Source organism: Enoplosus armatus, chromosome 15 (genome assembly GCF_043641665.1).
Source record: "Enoplosus armatus isolate fEnoArm2 chromosome 15, fEnoArm2.hap1, whole genome shotgun sequence".
In the NCBI taxonomy this organism is placed as follows: domain Eukaryota; kingdom Metazoa; phylum Chordata; class Actinopteri; order Centrarchiformes; family Enoplosidae; genus Enoplosus; species Enoplosus armatus.
Genome location: NC_092194.1, coordinates 3435339 through 3451666, shown reverse-complemented (window position 1 = coordinate 3451666; position 16328 = coordinate 3435339). Strand labels below are relative to the sequence as shown.

Genomic DNA, 16328 nt, shown 5'->3' with positions numbered 1-16328 from the left:
TCTAAAGTGCCCAATGGGCAACATCACTAAGTGTTTTTAAGTTATTATAATCATGGTTTAGAATGATTTCTACTGTTACTGGAATTATGGTGACTCACGGGACCCATGTCAGGCCTGGGTCTTTACACACGTCCTGAAAAGATGCTATCATCTCTCAACTTTGTGTGGGCATTGGTTTGAATCAAGTTATATGTTGAGGGCATTGCAAAGGAAGTGTATTTGTGAGTTGATTGAGTTGACTGTGCTCGGGTTCTAAAACCTCGAAACTTAAAGGAAGCTTCATGAAATAAATGTGTTGAACTGATTCAGCAGAAGAGTCCAAAATAATGTTTTCTATCAAAGCTTGTAAAAATACACAATTACCTACGTAAATCCACCCATAATTTCACATATTCTCATTTGTCAAAAGCTCCAGACAGGGTCTGCGACCCATATTTCTACCCGCTTCAAAGATACAGTAGGTGATGCAATCTGTCAGTTAGATTGGTGAAACACGTTTTTATGGCTGATGAGTTACTGAGAAGTTCTTTGAACGGATGCCTACTCACTTCAGAGGATTTCAAAAAGAAAAAAAAGTAGTAGCCTCTTAATGTGCAGGTCTAAATAATAAATGTAAATAAAAATATGCCTATAAGCTGCAGTTGATGGGGTGCAAGTTTGGGAACATTATGACATACTAAATTCATCAAGAGTATGTGTGTGAAGTTTCAGTCGGCTGTCTATAAAGTTTGGTGCAAATGTGGCCCTGCTTGGGGAAAAAACCTATGTCTAGTTAGGGGAAGTTGCTTATTTAGCAAAAATGCAAAAAAATCTGCCCAGGCAGATATGGTTGTGAACTGTGTCAGGATGTTGTGGCTAGACTCGAGGAATAAGTAGACATAAGGTTGAAGATAAGAATATGCAACACAGTTGTGCAGTTCCATGGTAACATGTAAAAGTGGTTGTTACCATCTGGACAATAGCAGGATTAGACTTAAGACCTGTCTGTGGGTTTTTTATATTATGATAGCGCCATGTAATCTACGTTATCTTTACCCTAATGTTGAAATAAAGTACAGTGTACTATATAACTGTCATAGTTTAGGAAGAGGTCTTGAATTAAAGAGTCACCCCACTACCCCCCCACCCACAAAAAAACAGGCCATTTGCACTCTGGCATGGCACGCGACATCTCTGCAGCTGTTGCACTAGTTGCTGTACCTTCCTGTGCTGTGGCCTGAGGAAGAATGGTTGTTTAATCAAGGATGCAGGGCCGCAGGTTGGTGTCTGCCTGTCTGTGGACCCGCCTACTGATAGCGTGCAAAAGCATGGCACAGAACTAAGCAATATTAATGCAAGCCCAGCCCCCTTCCACTTCACCACCTTGGCTGGTACTGCGAAACAACCAATTTGTGGCCTTTGTTGTTGTTCATATTACGCCCTTATGACCTCTGACTCTGAGAAGACATGTGTTGCAGTAACTACACTACACTTTTGAGTGAGGCTTCTTCCTTGCTGTCACAGGCTGTATGAACAAAGCAACACATTAAAGCCTATGTTACAACCTGTAAAGATTGCACTTCCAATACCTCCATTTCCCCCTGGACTCACGCCAGTACATCTCTGACAGACTTCCAGGGGTTTGTAACAGATTTATAGCACATCCTCTCTCCTTGTTTGACTCTGCTGGAAAAATACTTCCACATGTGTAAGTTTGTCTGTTCTTGCCGACGCTGGAATGACAGAAAAGCAGAACAGAACAGTCTTGCAGCACACAAATTGAATTGTGTAACATAATATCGGAACATTGTGAACCAGCCCAAGCAATGTGTTATGTGATCATGTCATGATGTCTTGTCCTTGCCTCAGCGAGGGCCATTTCCAGTCTGTAGTTTTATTTTGTCCAAATGCATTATGATATTTTTGTTTCACTCCTTTCAAGTTTTGAACAAACAAACTTTATTTTAGCATTGGTTTATAAGTGATGTATTAAAAATACTTTACAAGACAGACCTGCTTGGCAGGATTCGAGTGGTAAATGTCAAGTTTGCTCATTACTGTAGGTACTTAAATTAAAAGACCCCAGAGCTCAACAGCTGCATATCATGCGGTTGTTTAAAAAACACAAACGGCTGCCATAACAAACCATTGCATGTCAGATTCAGATTCAAGACGGACTAGGTTAAGATAATGTCAAATTGTTCCCACTGCAGTTTCCCTTGTTTCAGCAATGTTTAAAAATGATATCTTCAAACTAGACAGAATAAGGCAGATTGCCGCACTAATGTTAAGTTCCCCTCACAGAAAATTATTTTCTTTTATTTTTTAGGGCTCAGTTATGCACAAAATGACTTGTTATGATTGAGTTTTTTTTTTTGTTGAGTGCTTTTATGAGATGAAAGTTCGGTTGATCCCTTGATAAGTTGTGGTCATTTTACAGCTCACAATGTCACGCAAGCAAGTCAACTTTTGGAATTCATGTTGTCCAGATTAGCGTGCTGAGTCATCAGTTGTCCTTCTTTCTTTCCAGGGGACATCATATTCAATGCACAGTATCCAGAATTGCCACCAGATTTTATTTTTGGAGAAGATGCAGAGTTTCTCCCTGAACCCTCAGAACTACCAGTGAGTATCTGCAGTCATGTGAGAATCATTAATTGCAAAGTTTTTCTGGGAGACTGTAAAGTGCTAATTTATGGCATGTAAAATGTTTATTTGACAGTGAATATATGCTTTATTTTATTACCCTGTTGCACAAGAAAACACACTTACCACATGATTTTTTGTTCTGTCCCCACTTGTTAAAGAAAATCATTTGCCATACTGCATTGCTCTACTATGTGGTCCCAAATATCAGACAGATGCATCAAATTGCCGATCACAGCTTCACTGATCCCAGTAGCCAGATTGAGTTGAAGCAGTGCCACATACACCCTTTGTAAAAGCAAACTAACGCTCTGCAGCCACCATGGGTGTGCTGTGTTAGATAGCTGGAAATGTTGCAATAACTGGCAGATGGATTTCATTATGCCGCTATGTTTTGACTCACTGGTTATCTGCAAATCTGATCTTCTCTGTGAAGCCATGATTCACTAGCAAGTTAGTCTAAACAGAATAAAGGGGCTGTACATGTATGTTAACCTACTCTGAAATAAAGACAGTATAGATTGCCCAGTACTCAGATGATTGGCTTTAACACCAGTTGATTAAACAGATTATGAGGTTCATGGTAATGCTAAGCTTCCAGGATATTTACCTGGATGGGAAATTCATGGAATTCGTTGCATCTTAGTTTGTATAATTATAACTTTTGAACCTTAACATCTAAAACTTGTTGGGAAATGGTAAAATAAAAGTATTGAGAGATGGGGTGTGGTTTTAATGTTTCTATATTAATACAAGCTGTTGCACTAGAAAAAGTGGTAACAACATGACCTTAAGATCCAGATAATCTGCAACATGCATGTTTTATTCACACCTCATTTTTGGTCTTAAACAATTATTTTAATGGTCTCATCCTGCAGTGTTTTTCAGAGGTATACTCAGTAAATATTTCTGGTAACCTTCCAGAAATAGGTTCTATTACACTTAACGCTTTTTAGGCCAAAAAGTAATGTCAAAGGAATAAAATACGTGCGAAACCTCACATTTCATTTTTTATGCCCTTCCTGGTCAGTCACTCAGGTTCCTCTCAAGACTTTACTCTCCATTTTAAGACAAAATGTACCTTTCTTTCTCCCAGACATGGAAATCTGTCTCTGAAGCTGAAATGCTAGTGAGAAAACTCTTTTGTATGTCTGCTTGAAAGATTAAAAGAAAGAGACACATACTCAATGTTTTTTTCTTTTTTTAAACTCTTGTTTTTTTATCGTAAATCCGTATTCACTTTATTGCAGAAAAACAAGGCTTTTGGGACTTTGCTCACACAGGATTCTTGGCGGAGTCTATGAGAGCTAAGCTAACTTATTGGCTTCTCACTGATCTGTTCTGATTAGGCTAGGTGAAATGACTTTTTCAAAGACCTACAGGTTACAGTTGTTTACAGCAGTTAGATCACTACACAGGCTCAAACTTTGTTTTTGTAACAAACCTTGTAACTGAAACTGAAGGATAGTATTCAGCTCAGCAAGGGTTTTCTGCTTGGTGTCTATATAATCATGATTTATTATTGTATGGTCACATTTAATTCTGCCATCTTAAATCGTAGCACAAGCGGTAGCCTTCAGCCAATGGCCAGCTGCTTGGTTCAGTGTTTTAAAAATGTTAACTTTTGCTGCTGCCTGACCTTTCAGACCTAGGCAAGAGCTTCAGTATTGGGACAATTCCGCAAAACCCCATTGCCAATGCCAATGTTTTTAAAATTCACACTTTCTGCAACATCTGCAAATGGCAACTACAGTATGGTTATGGTTAGGGAAAGATCTTGGTTATAGATAAATATGATTAGGCTTAAATAACTAAGGCAATTGGTTAAGTTTAGGAAAGATTGTAGTTAGGGTTAATAAACAGGTTAATTGTAAGTCTGTGATGAACTTGAACTCTCTCCTGCATGAAAGTCGGATGTGGTACATGCCTATCCACCACCCCGACCTCCACACCGCCTCATCACATATAGGGCTCCCTACTTCCTGTGTTGGTACTGAGTGTTGACATTGAACATAAACCATTGGGGGCAGAATCGTTCAATATGTACACAATTCCTGGGTGTACTGGGGTGGACCTTTCGTGTAGTGCCAAGTGTTCAGTTTGTTCTAACAAAAATGTTCTGTCCGGTTAGTTCTAAATTAATCAAATAAATTACCTTGTACAATGCTGACTAGGAAATGAATGTCTCTTGGCTGTCATTGACTCAGTACAGTGTTGACTAGGGGGATTATTAGGCCTTGAAGGAAATCTGCACTCTATTGAGTACTTCCTTGTTGTTGTTGTTGTTGTTGTTGTTGTTGTTGTTGTTGTTGTTGTTGTTAAGGTGCTACCATGCAGTTATCCAGTGCTATTTTTGAAGCCGCCTAGCATGGAGAAGCTAAATTCCCCTGCTTGTGTCAGAGTCTGGGAGAAGAGAGGGGAGTATTGCTCACCGTCTCACAAATCCAGCTGTGCACATAAGGGGAAGTACCTCTGCTGAGCCAGTACTTGGCAGCCCATTGCTTGTTTATTTTCTCACTTATATTCTTGCTGTGTTTTGCTGTTCAAGCTTTCATAATCCTCCTTCGTCTGTCTCTCTGCCTGACATCCCCCTCTCCTACTCACTCCTTTTTCCTGTGCACTTTCAGTAAGTACAACCCCCTCTAACTCTTTAAAATGCTGAATTCCCAGCAATTCCTTAACCCCCCACCTCCCCATACACCCTGGGAATTTTTTTTTTACCATCAACACTGGCATTGTTAATTTAGAAAGAATTATCTTAAAACAAATGGACCATGTGTCTGCAGGAAATATTTGGTGACTTTTACAACATATAGTTAAAGAACCCTTTTTATTTAAACAAAATGATTCTGCTGATTAACGACAAAAATATTATTGTGTGCTACTGCTAATGAAATGACTTCTTAATACATAAAATCCATGAGAAGTGCAATTCACTTATGGCCCCCAAAAGCAATATGTTTCTAGCCTTTCATATCCAGTGGGGGTAAACATTAGGCTAATTTTAGGTCCTCTGTCAGTGGCTGGTTGAATTCTTGATGTCTCAGCAACACATTGCTCTTGTTTACAGCCAGCCAAGGGTATCATTAGCTTCTCTGTTTGGCCTTGTGTTTTTCCCTGCTCTCACCAGGCCTTGAGTATGTTAGTTATCCATGTTTCTGTTTAGACAGAGAAATGTATTGCTGTTGCAAAAGAAAGAACATGGCCAGAACTAAAACATGCACATGCATGATACATCCACTGTAAACCTGCATGGTGCAGTTGATCCATGTAGGAAATCTTGATCTTCAAAAAAAGTTTCACTTTCAGCAAATTAGACTCCCACTAAAGCAGAGTTTGAGCCAGAGCATGCATCTGCGACATTGTTCCCCTTAAATCATAAAATATCCTGTCACCATGACCTTCCTGAGCCCAGTTGTCCAGCATAAAATCAACGGTATAATCACAGCTCTTAGCAGGTTTGGATATTCAGGTTTTATAAGCCGTATCAACACTTATTTTGTGAGTTAGCCAAACTACAAAATGAAACTGTTGTCTGTTATATGGTAAAGGTGAAATTCAAGCCAATATCAGTCTGCTCGCTCTGCTAAAGACTTTTCTAGGGTGTGAAATGCCAATTCAACGCATAAAAAGTTAGCAAGGATGGCTTGTTTTTGCCGTTCACAAAGACTAACGGAGTGATGAATCTGTTAGTAAACAATCTTGCGTTAGCTGCATTAGCATGTCATTTTCCAGCCATGTACATTGTAGCTAGATAACAATGGAATACTCACCAACAGCTAGCAGATAATAAACAATAGTGGCGTCCCCCAGTTATACTAAGTATCTTCATTTTTTAATCACCCTAATCAACAACTCCAGAGATTCAGGGCTGAGCAGCAGCTTATTTTGTCAGCTTGTGGGATTACAATGTTCGCATTAGCTCAGCACCCAAAGTTGAGACTGAGAGCTCTCAACATAATCAATTTCTCCCCGTTTTTCATCAGTATGATGTTATCATCAAAAAATAAATAACAATATTACTAAAAGTACTAATGGGCCTATTTGACCTCCTCCCAAAAATCCTGGCTCAAACGCTGCTGAACTGCCTGCATGCTGCCAACATGAATTACTACAGCAACAATAATGAAGAAATCCTCAAACCTTAGTGATTATTAAGAAAAGTCCTTTCAACATTTAAACCACAATGCATGAGGGATGAAAGAGACTTAAATTTCTCCAGCTGGATGATGAGAGGCCACATGTCCCACAAATAAACCTTTTATAGCAGAACAGTTCCATGAGCCATGGAATATGAGCAAGGTCTGCCACAAATTTATTGAGGTTCACTGTTGCATTGTTGCTAGGGTGTAAGGGTTCATTGTCAAATGCAAATGTAGGCTAAATGGCATCCAGATCGTGGCTAATTGGCCACCAGGGCTGTTCCCCACCTCAGAGTGCTTTGATGCACATACTGTAAGGCTTGTTTTTTAAATGGTCACTCATGTTAAGTCTTGCACTAGCCTCATGAATCTAATTTTGTTAGTGCTGTGGAAAGTCATCTGCGGGTCTAATGGGTTTATTTTGGGCAGGGGGCGAGCCATTGTTCCTTTTAACATGGAAATAAATCTTAAATTGACCCCTTAGCCGTAATCATCACTTGACCACTCTGACACATTTATCGCTCTCTAACCTAAAGGTTTAATTGACTCCAGTCTGTACTTAAAAGGCGGCTTATCAGAGATTACTTAATAGTGGTGAACGTGTAGAGACTGCAGTTAAAGTTTTAAATAGTAGGCCTGCAGAACGTGCAATGTTGATTTTACCATGGGAATTTACAATGGGAATTCATGTAAACCCAAATCAATGTGGCGGGTGACTGAAAGGGCTTGTTGGGCTGGCCTAGTCTAACCTTAGTACAGGGTAGTGTGTATACAGTACGTGTACATGTACAACTCAGTTGACAACAGTCCTTCAATTAAGGCTGAGACATAACTTAAATGAAGTAGTTCTTACAAAATGATGTCCGACCTTATCTAAAAGCAAAAGTGTTTATACCTGTTCCGAATGGCCACACTTGAAAGTGCGGCAAAAAGCCTGTGATCGTGGGGGGGGGTGCAATGAATCGTTCAAATGGGGTAATGGTGCACACTTTTGAAGGGTCTCTCAGAAAAGATATTCATGGCGTTGCAGTCATTTTTACACACAAAAAAACGACAAAGTAGTGTGAAGAATAAAAACGGAGAGCTTGAGAGTGCGTGCACTTTCACCTCCATACACCTGCCCATTTGCTGCATGAAGCAAAAAGGTGTCATTACCCTTCTTTTCAATGATATTTCCCCGCACTTTGGTTGAGAGATGCTGCAGTTTGGTGTCTGGTGGTGTGATATTTGGTCTAATGTTATGTTAATGGTCTAACTAAACATGTTGGAATCATTAACTTCTCCATCTAAAAACACCCAATCAGTGTTTCTATTTCAAAATGACCTCAAACCTAGTTTGGCATTTCTGTACTGCGGTTTCTTGTTACTTATCGGCCGACATACTATATACACCAATACCAATACATATGCAATAAGCTAATATCGGCTAATATCGGCCAGGCAGGTTTGTCGGTCTAGCTCTTAATCCTGTTGATTTAAATCATACCTTTTATGAAGGTTGAAATGTTTGGTTTTTGTTGTTGTTTTACAAAGGTGTTTCAAATGTACAGTATGTTCATTTTGGAGGTGCTGGAAATGCTGTTGAATTGTGTTGCGTTATATAGAGAGGTGTTTCTAATATTTTATCCACTAAGTCTATCCGTGAGGGGAAACTATGAAATGCCTTAGCGGCCGTTACTGTCCTAATGGCAGATGTCTTTGCCCAAGTGCTATTTATAAAACAAACAGAAAACTTGATTTATTTTGATTGCTGTCAGATATTTTTCCCTTCAGCTAATGTGGGTGAAACATTTTGTTGTATTCTCATTCTTTGATTCTTATATGGTGTTTCCATCTCATTGTTTAAATAATCAAACATTGCTTTACTTAACCAAACTATCTGGGGGAATAAATAAAACAAGTTAACCACTTTTATCACCAATTTCTTATCAAATCTGATAAAGTTTCGCTGTTTAGAAGATCTATTTCCAGACTGTTTCCACTGTGGTTTATCACACCCTATTCTAGTCAGTACAACAGGCTAACAGTGATCAAGGCTGCGTTCAACTTTTCCTGGGTGGAGGGACATGACGCCAGTGGAGAGGAGTTTAGAAAGACGTGTCCACCAAAGTGACAGGAATACAACAGAAAAATGACCAGAGAGGAGGAAATGACAAAGACAGAGGCAGCAAAGGAGGGAGGGAAAGTTGCAAGCAATACTACCTAAATCCCCTACGTAGAAGATGTACTATTGCATAACATGGTTCTTTCTTTTCTTCCCTAATTCAGTAAATGATGACTTCAACATTTTAAACAAATATTTGCATGACATTTCCAAAAAATATAAATCTGTTTTAATGATTTTTGTGTTTGACATAAAACATTCTAAATTCAGTGTCTGGCATGTCCTGCTATGATGGTGTATTTTTCTTGTTTTTGTATTGGTGGTGTTGGTCATTTTGTGATTGTGACGCAGTGTTCTGTAACTGTAAATCATCTGCCATCCGCTCCCTTCCATGATTTCTTGAGACTTAGTGTACACATATATCTACATATGTGCATTGAGTTAAAGGTATTGCAATAGTACAAATCAAACAATATGAGAAGCCATGAAATGACTATACAGGTGGTTTTAATTGTTTTGGTGCAGTAAATACAAATCATGCATACCTTAGATCACTGACTGGTACACGTTTGGATGAACGGCACCAGAGTTCCAGTTAAACCGCGCTGAAATTAGAGACAGACTGAATGCAAGACCCATGAGTCTCAGAATGGTCTTTTGAATGTTTCAGCTACATTATCCCTTAGTTATCAGCTGCCCTGTTGTATTTTAATACATACAAGATATTTAAAGAGAAACTGAAGGTGTCATTTAATAGACATGTTCTCAAACTGAACTACGTATCCTTTTACAGTACATTATTACTTGTGATACTTCATTGCAATAGAGTTATATGTAGTCAACATATAGGCCAAAAAACATGAATTACACTCAATCTTCTACCGTAAGATAGGAGTAAGTATGCAGCACATGAGAACAGTTATCTCTAATTGCACCTCTCTTTTTACTTCCCTAATACTACTATTTGTCTGCCCCTCTGTCCCCTTCTTTGCGCGTAATGTATCATTTGTCTGGTCTAGACTTGTCGGGTGATGCATGCAGGCACTAAACATTTTGGGAGTTCCCCAGTGTTTTGCATCTTTCTCATTCTGTGTGTCTATGTGCCCAAGACCTGGGGTTAGCCTCGATGGCCTCTCTAGATACAACAGCAACATGTTTTCACTTATCCTTCCTGCAGTACTTTGTTGTGTGGCACAGAGGCAGGCTCTGTCTAGTTACACTGGAAATTCCAGAAATGGTCTCTGTTGTACTGTGTGGATTTGTTGTTGTTTGGCTCTGTTACCCCCACCTGGGCAGCCACATTTTGCTGCTTTGGGTCAAGTAACTAAGCACTTGTAAGTTTAGTATGAACAGAAAAAAAGTACCAAATTTTCAATAATGGTAAGCAATAGCTTCTGCTGGTTGGTTCAGCATGTTGATATACCTACTTATCTTTCAACTTAACCTAGGCTTGAATAGGAAGGATACATGTTGCCCTTTAATGACAATCCAGTTGCCCCTCTATTTTCTTAACCTAGATTCACTTTGAGAATTATGCCATTCTAGCATATGCATGCATATTTACATGGGGGGGGGGGTAACGGTATGTTTATTTGTCCCAAACCATTCAGTTCAGGATGTTCTGTCCGGTATGTGATTTCCTCATTTCGGTGCGCCGTGTGACCCAAACAATTTCTGTCAAAATAATCTACTTATGTCTACTACTTGCACACGCGGAACAGAAATCCTAGAGCGCAAGTTTTACCCAGAAGATTATGGCAGCGCACCAGTTGTTGTCTATCAGCTATCTAGCAGCCTGCTAATCGGCTTAGCCTGGTTAGCCAGGTTATTCAAGCTCATGTGGTGTTGCTGCCTCTAAATGGCAAACACAAATGAGAGACCAGAGCGGGAGGATCCTCCTGTGATATGTAGATACACTATATGAAAGCATTACGGTTTTCCTGGTTAGTTAGAGCGAAAATGGGCAACAATAAGTGTCAAACTTTATGCTGACATTGTTCAACTGAAGTCGGGTATTTACAACAACATCATACCAAATAGAGACCGCGTACAGTTGCATATCCAAATTTGCATACAAAATTTAAGCATATGATCACAGTGCTTGAGCCCCGCTACAATGTGTCTTTATGTGAGCATGTTAGTCAGTCTGTTGTGCCTGTCCTGTATAAACGAGCACAATCTGCAGTTCATCCATTATCCATTATCAACAGGTCAGAGTCTTAGGATGGAGCATTACTGACATTTTGACTTAACTGCTACACTAAGAATTATGGCCAATGAGCCACTGTTGACAGTGGAACTGAACATTTTCTCAGAATAAATCACTAAAAATAATTTTCTACATTTTCTACTGTACCGAAAATATACCAAACTGTGACCCCAATACCGAGGCACATACCAAACCAATTTTCTGTACTGTTACACCCCTACTATTTACTAAATATTAGCTTAGATTTTAAATTTTTGATAAACCCCATGTTATACTTCTACAGGGCAGAAGAAACACCAAGTACAGACATATTGTCTGAAAAGCCCATACTTAAACTAATTTATGTTAGTCTCGGTTCGTAAAATAGGTAATTTTGAATGTTTTCAACTCACCAGTGTACTACTGATGTGTTCCCCCCTTTAATTTAGTGCAGGTTTTCTTTTTAGAGTAAGGGCAACACACAGCATTTCAAGAGTATTGACTGGATGTCATGTAGAACCTGGGATGTAGAAGTCTTAAAGCACAAGTGTGGTGATTGTCCACACAAAACGTACAGCCCAGCCTGTTCACTACGTTCCTCTACTGCCAATCGGCTGGCTACTCCCTTGCTATGAGACAGCACCATGGCAAATACCATGAAAATACCTAAATCAACAATGAATTGATCCCAAGTACTAAAACTATTAAAAACACATCAGGGATTAGGAATGTTATGTAGTAGGAACCAGGAGTGCCATTAGGATAGGGGAGTTGTAATTATAGAGAGAAGGCATTGTTGGTTTTGGTCTTTTCATCTCTTGATAATAAGAAAAATATAGAATAACACCAGCCTTATCCTTCAATGCTTTCATGTCAGTCAGGCTTATTGGCCAGTAATTTGTCCTGCTCTCTTAGATGAAATGTTGTATGTATTAACAGTAAGAATTGTTTATTTTTCCTCTTTTTAGAAAATTAAGATTTCTCCGAGAGGTTATGGTGTCATACAATGAGACATTGTTTGTAATTTAGATATCAGGACAACTCCCACAAAGACAATGGAGTGTAAAGCCAATCTAAGCATTCTCCCGTCAAGGAAAAGGAAACATTCCGGACCTCACGTTACCCCCTGGTAATCCTGAATGCCATGCACTGGTGAGCACTTCCTATTTGCTGCTCCAGCTCGTCCCCTGTTGCTGTTCCAACAATGGACCTCAGATGGCCCATGAAGCAAGATTATGTCAACCTGGGCATAGTGTACCAACTGTTGCTCCCACTTCCTTCCCGCTTTAGGGAATAATGCGTTCCAGCTTTTATTAGAGTTTATTATTGGCAGGGCTCACTGATAGGTCTGGGAATGCTTTTAGTAGGCAGACTATTGTTTATATTGCTACCAGAGATGGCTGGTGCAAAGGGGTTTGGCAATTCCTAAACACCAGCTGATGGATGGGAGAAAACAAGAGACGCAAGTGCCAAGACGAAGATGGGACAATAGTATCAGCCCTCACAGTGGATTGGTACTGGGCGAAAGCAGTTACTGAACCACATTAAAAGTAGACTGAAAAGTGCTATTTCTGTCAACAAGTTGGACTGTGTTGGACACAAACTGCACAGATCACAGTGAAAAAAACACTGGGCTGAGAATGCCAAGTGTCTTAAACACATGACAAGAGCAATTTAGCATGATCTTAGACTTGGCACTCTCCGGGGGCGAAACAGGGTGTGAGCCCACACTTGAATTAGAGACTAACAGAGATTAATTTAATACTTGGGAGTTTTTTAATGCCTCACACTTTCAAGTCTACAGCGATTTATTGGATCAGGTTGCCAGCATCTATAAAAATCACATTTAAGACGTAAAAACAAATATCTTCTCTTGGCCTATATAATTATCTTGCATTTTCAGATGCCAGTCCTCTCTCACTGGCCTAAGATAAATATTGGATCGAAGATGGTACAGACGGATGGCACAGGAAGACATAATTCTGTCAACTTGGGTCTATTCAGCGTGAAGATGCCCAATTTAGGTGTACATTTTGTTCTTAAAGGAAAACACTGTTTCTGTTGAGTTCTTCCCTTATCCTCAACATATTTACAATACTCACTAAAATTATAGCTTAGAAGAATCACTGCTCAGTGACATATGTTGAAATGAATTAGTTTGATGCATTAAGTCACACATTTAAACAGAGTAGTTTCTGTGCATTCAAACTACATGGCAGGTTGTTTTTAGCCATGCTAGTGGTGTGACTCTAGGGATGGCAGTGAGTCTGTTTGTTTGAAAAACATCTGAACACTGGTTCAAACTGAAATATCTGTACACATATGTATTGCCCTGAAATGTTGCACAGACATTCAAGGTCCTCAGGTGAAGAATTGCTGAATTGATGATTTTTCCTCTCGCATCAAATTTTGACAACTATTGGATGGATGGCAGTGAAATTTTGCCAGATATTCAAGACCCCAAAAGGATATATTCTAATGACTGTGGTGGTCTTTTCCTCTAGCGCCACCAGCAGGTCAAACTTTTAATTTGTCCAGTACTTTGTTATGAGATGAAATGTGTGTGTGTGTGTGTGTGTGTAGATATAAAGTCCCCACAGGATGAATCATAGTGACTTTTCATCTAGCACCATCATCAGATAAAAGAAGTTGTCCAATATTTTGGTTTATGACCACATACCAGTAAAACTATTGACATTCCCATCAGCCTCAGCTGTACTCTGTGTTTAGTGCTAATTAGCAAATGTTAGCATGCTAACATGCTAAACCAACATGGAAAACATGATAAACATTGTACCTGCCATTGTGCGTTCATTTGACTACACATTGCATGTTTCTTTGCAAACTACTCTCCTTCATTTTCTCAATTTTTCCCTCAAGAAGAAACTATTGTTTTCATGTTTTAAATATTTTATATTTTAATAAGTAAATATACCACATTCTGCCAGTCTGTTTGTCTAATCTGAAAAGGTGTAATTTGAGTAAATGAATCAATAAGCAGAAAGAACAAGTATTTTCCTTTCAAAGGCATAGTGTTCTATAATATTTATGTCTACCCACCTTGTTATTGAGACTGTGTTTTTAACATTGGCTTGGACACAGTGCTCCATGAATACCCCAAATTCTAAATTCTATTGCTAATCCAATATATTTTTAATATGCAGTTTTTAACATTGATATTGAATCAAATCCTAATATCTTAAGGTAATACGATTATAAATTGCCTCCCTTACAGATATGAGCTCTTTTCGAAAAAGGAAGGTATCAGTGGTATATTTATTAGAGGTGACAGGTTTTATCATAAGCCAAGTTTAGGCTTAATCATTTGACACAGGTTTAGCCAGTGTGTTGTTGCACAATAATTGGATTATAAGGTCTAGATTGAACCAGGGAGTATTGTTGAGGGCTATGATATCTACCCCCTGTGGATAAAGCCCTAAGAAAGATGTGCCTTTCATACAGAATGATCTAGAGGGCATGTAGATGGATTTTTTTTTTTCAGTTCATTTCATCAAATGTTGAATCTCCGCTCTCAAACGGCCTTGATTGCAACTATTGCATCTTTTGTTTTTTTATGTATCAAATCTGTACATTTTCCGCAGGGCTTATCCTATTCATGAAAAATCACATAGATTTGTTTTGGCACACACAGCCTTCAGCAGAGCGTATAAAATCAATTCAGTGAAGAGTCTGTACAGACTCACATGTCTACACACAAACGCACACACATTGCAACACATGGACATTGCTTTTTGGCTCAGTGCTTTTCACTGTCTCTCCCACTATGTTCGACCAATGCTTTGCTGCAGCATTCAAGCACTACCTTGTTAACTCAAAGTCAGAACATTCAGTACAATACAAGACAAACCAGTGCAGTGTCCTGTTATTGGCCGGAATTGAGTTTTTAGCCACAATAGCAGCATGACTGTAGGGATGGCAGTGTTGATCTGGGTCTGTCGGTCGGTCCACCACTGTGGTCTAGGCTGAAATATCTTAACTATTGGACGGATTTCCATGAAATTTAAATCATTTCATGGTTCTCAAAGGTTGAATCCTACTGATTCTGACTTTTCCTGTAGTGCCACCAAGAGGTTGGCATTTTTTTAGTGAAATGTCTTGAGACCTATTTGATGGATTGCCATGGAATTTGGTACACCTATTCTAAGTCCCCAGAGGATCAATCCTAGTGACTTTGGTATCCCCCCAACTTTTCATTTTGTCCCTTCATCAGATCAAAATTTTAAGTTATATTTAATATTTTGGATTATGACCAACTATTGACATTCCCATCAGCTTCAGCTGTACTTAGTGCTAAGTAAGCAAATGTTATCATGCTAACACGCTAAACGAAGGTTGTGAACATGGTAAACATTATACCTGCTAAACATCAGCCTGTTAACATTGTCATTTTGAGCATGCCAATGTTGCATTTAGCTACATTTTCACAGAGCAGCTGGCATGGCTGTAGTCTTGTAGTCTTCTTGAAATGTACATGATAGCCTTTGCTTATTCTGGGAGAAGTCAACCTAGCTCTCTTCCAGGAAGGCCCTGCTTCACCTGGGAGCCGCCCAGCACAAGCTCAGATCCTTTTTCATTGGCCAGTGAATAGCTCCACAGGAGGAGTTGAGGTTAACTACTGAGCATGAGGAGACCTTAACTGTAATTACTGAGGGAGTGTTTCTCCTGCACTCCTGTCCTGACATATGGGAACCTTTCTTGTGCTTGTGCTTTTTCTGAACAACATTATTTGGGGAAACACATCTCATCACTCAAACAATAATAAACTTGTACCGCAGCTCTACTCACTTCACTCATTTTATTATAGAAGTTGAGTTTTCTTGACAGTGTCATTATCACCTACTACTGAAACCAAAACTAAGTCTCAAGTGTTTTCATTGGCCTTGGCCTACTTTTTTTTTCTTTCCCCTCTCCCACCACTGAACTCTCCTCCCTGCCTCTCCTCCTCCTCAGTTGAGTATCACTGATATTCTGTGTCACAATCCTGACACAGCACTTCCTCAGTCTCTCCTCAGTTTCAGCTTGCTCCTGCCCGGAGCGCTGACTGCCTCTTTTGGACAATGCCCATCCTTGTTTGCATCGCCCCCTCGTTTCGGGAATCCCGGCATTGCTGGTAACCACTGGTGGATCAGGACGATGAGGTCACCGTCTCTGTTTAGCCTGGCCTTGCCACCCCCCCCCCTTCTCCCATGGCAAGGGGGTGGGTCACAATAAAACAATGGAAGCTTTCTCCATTGAGCTGATATTGGCT

The 16328-nt window shown here is 39.5% G+C and overlaps 1 protein-coding gene across 1 annotated transcript in view; it reads left to right on the top strand.

Moving 5' to 3' along the window:
- The window catches only part of babam2 (BRISC and BRCA1 A complex member 2), a 73536-nt gene that overhangs the window by 4143 nt on the left and 53065 nt on the right, over positions 1 to 16328 (top strand). Inside the window, exon 4 of the mRNA XM_070920267.1 lies at positions 2510 to 2604. Within this exon, the coding sequence (XP_070776368.1) occupies positions 2510 to 2604 (95 nt within the window). The remainder of the gene's footprint in view (positions 1 to 2509; positions 2605 to 16328) is intronic.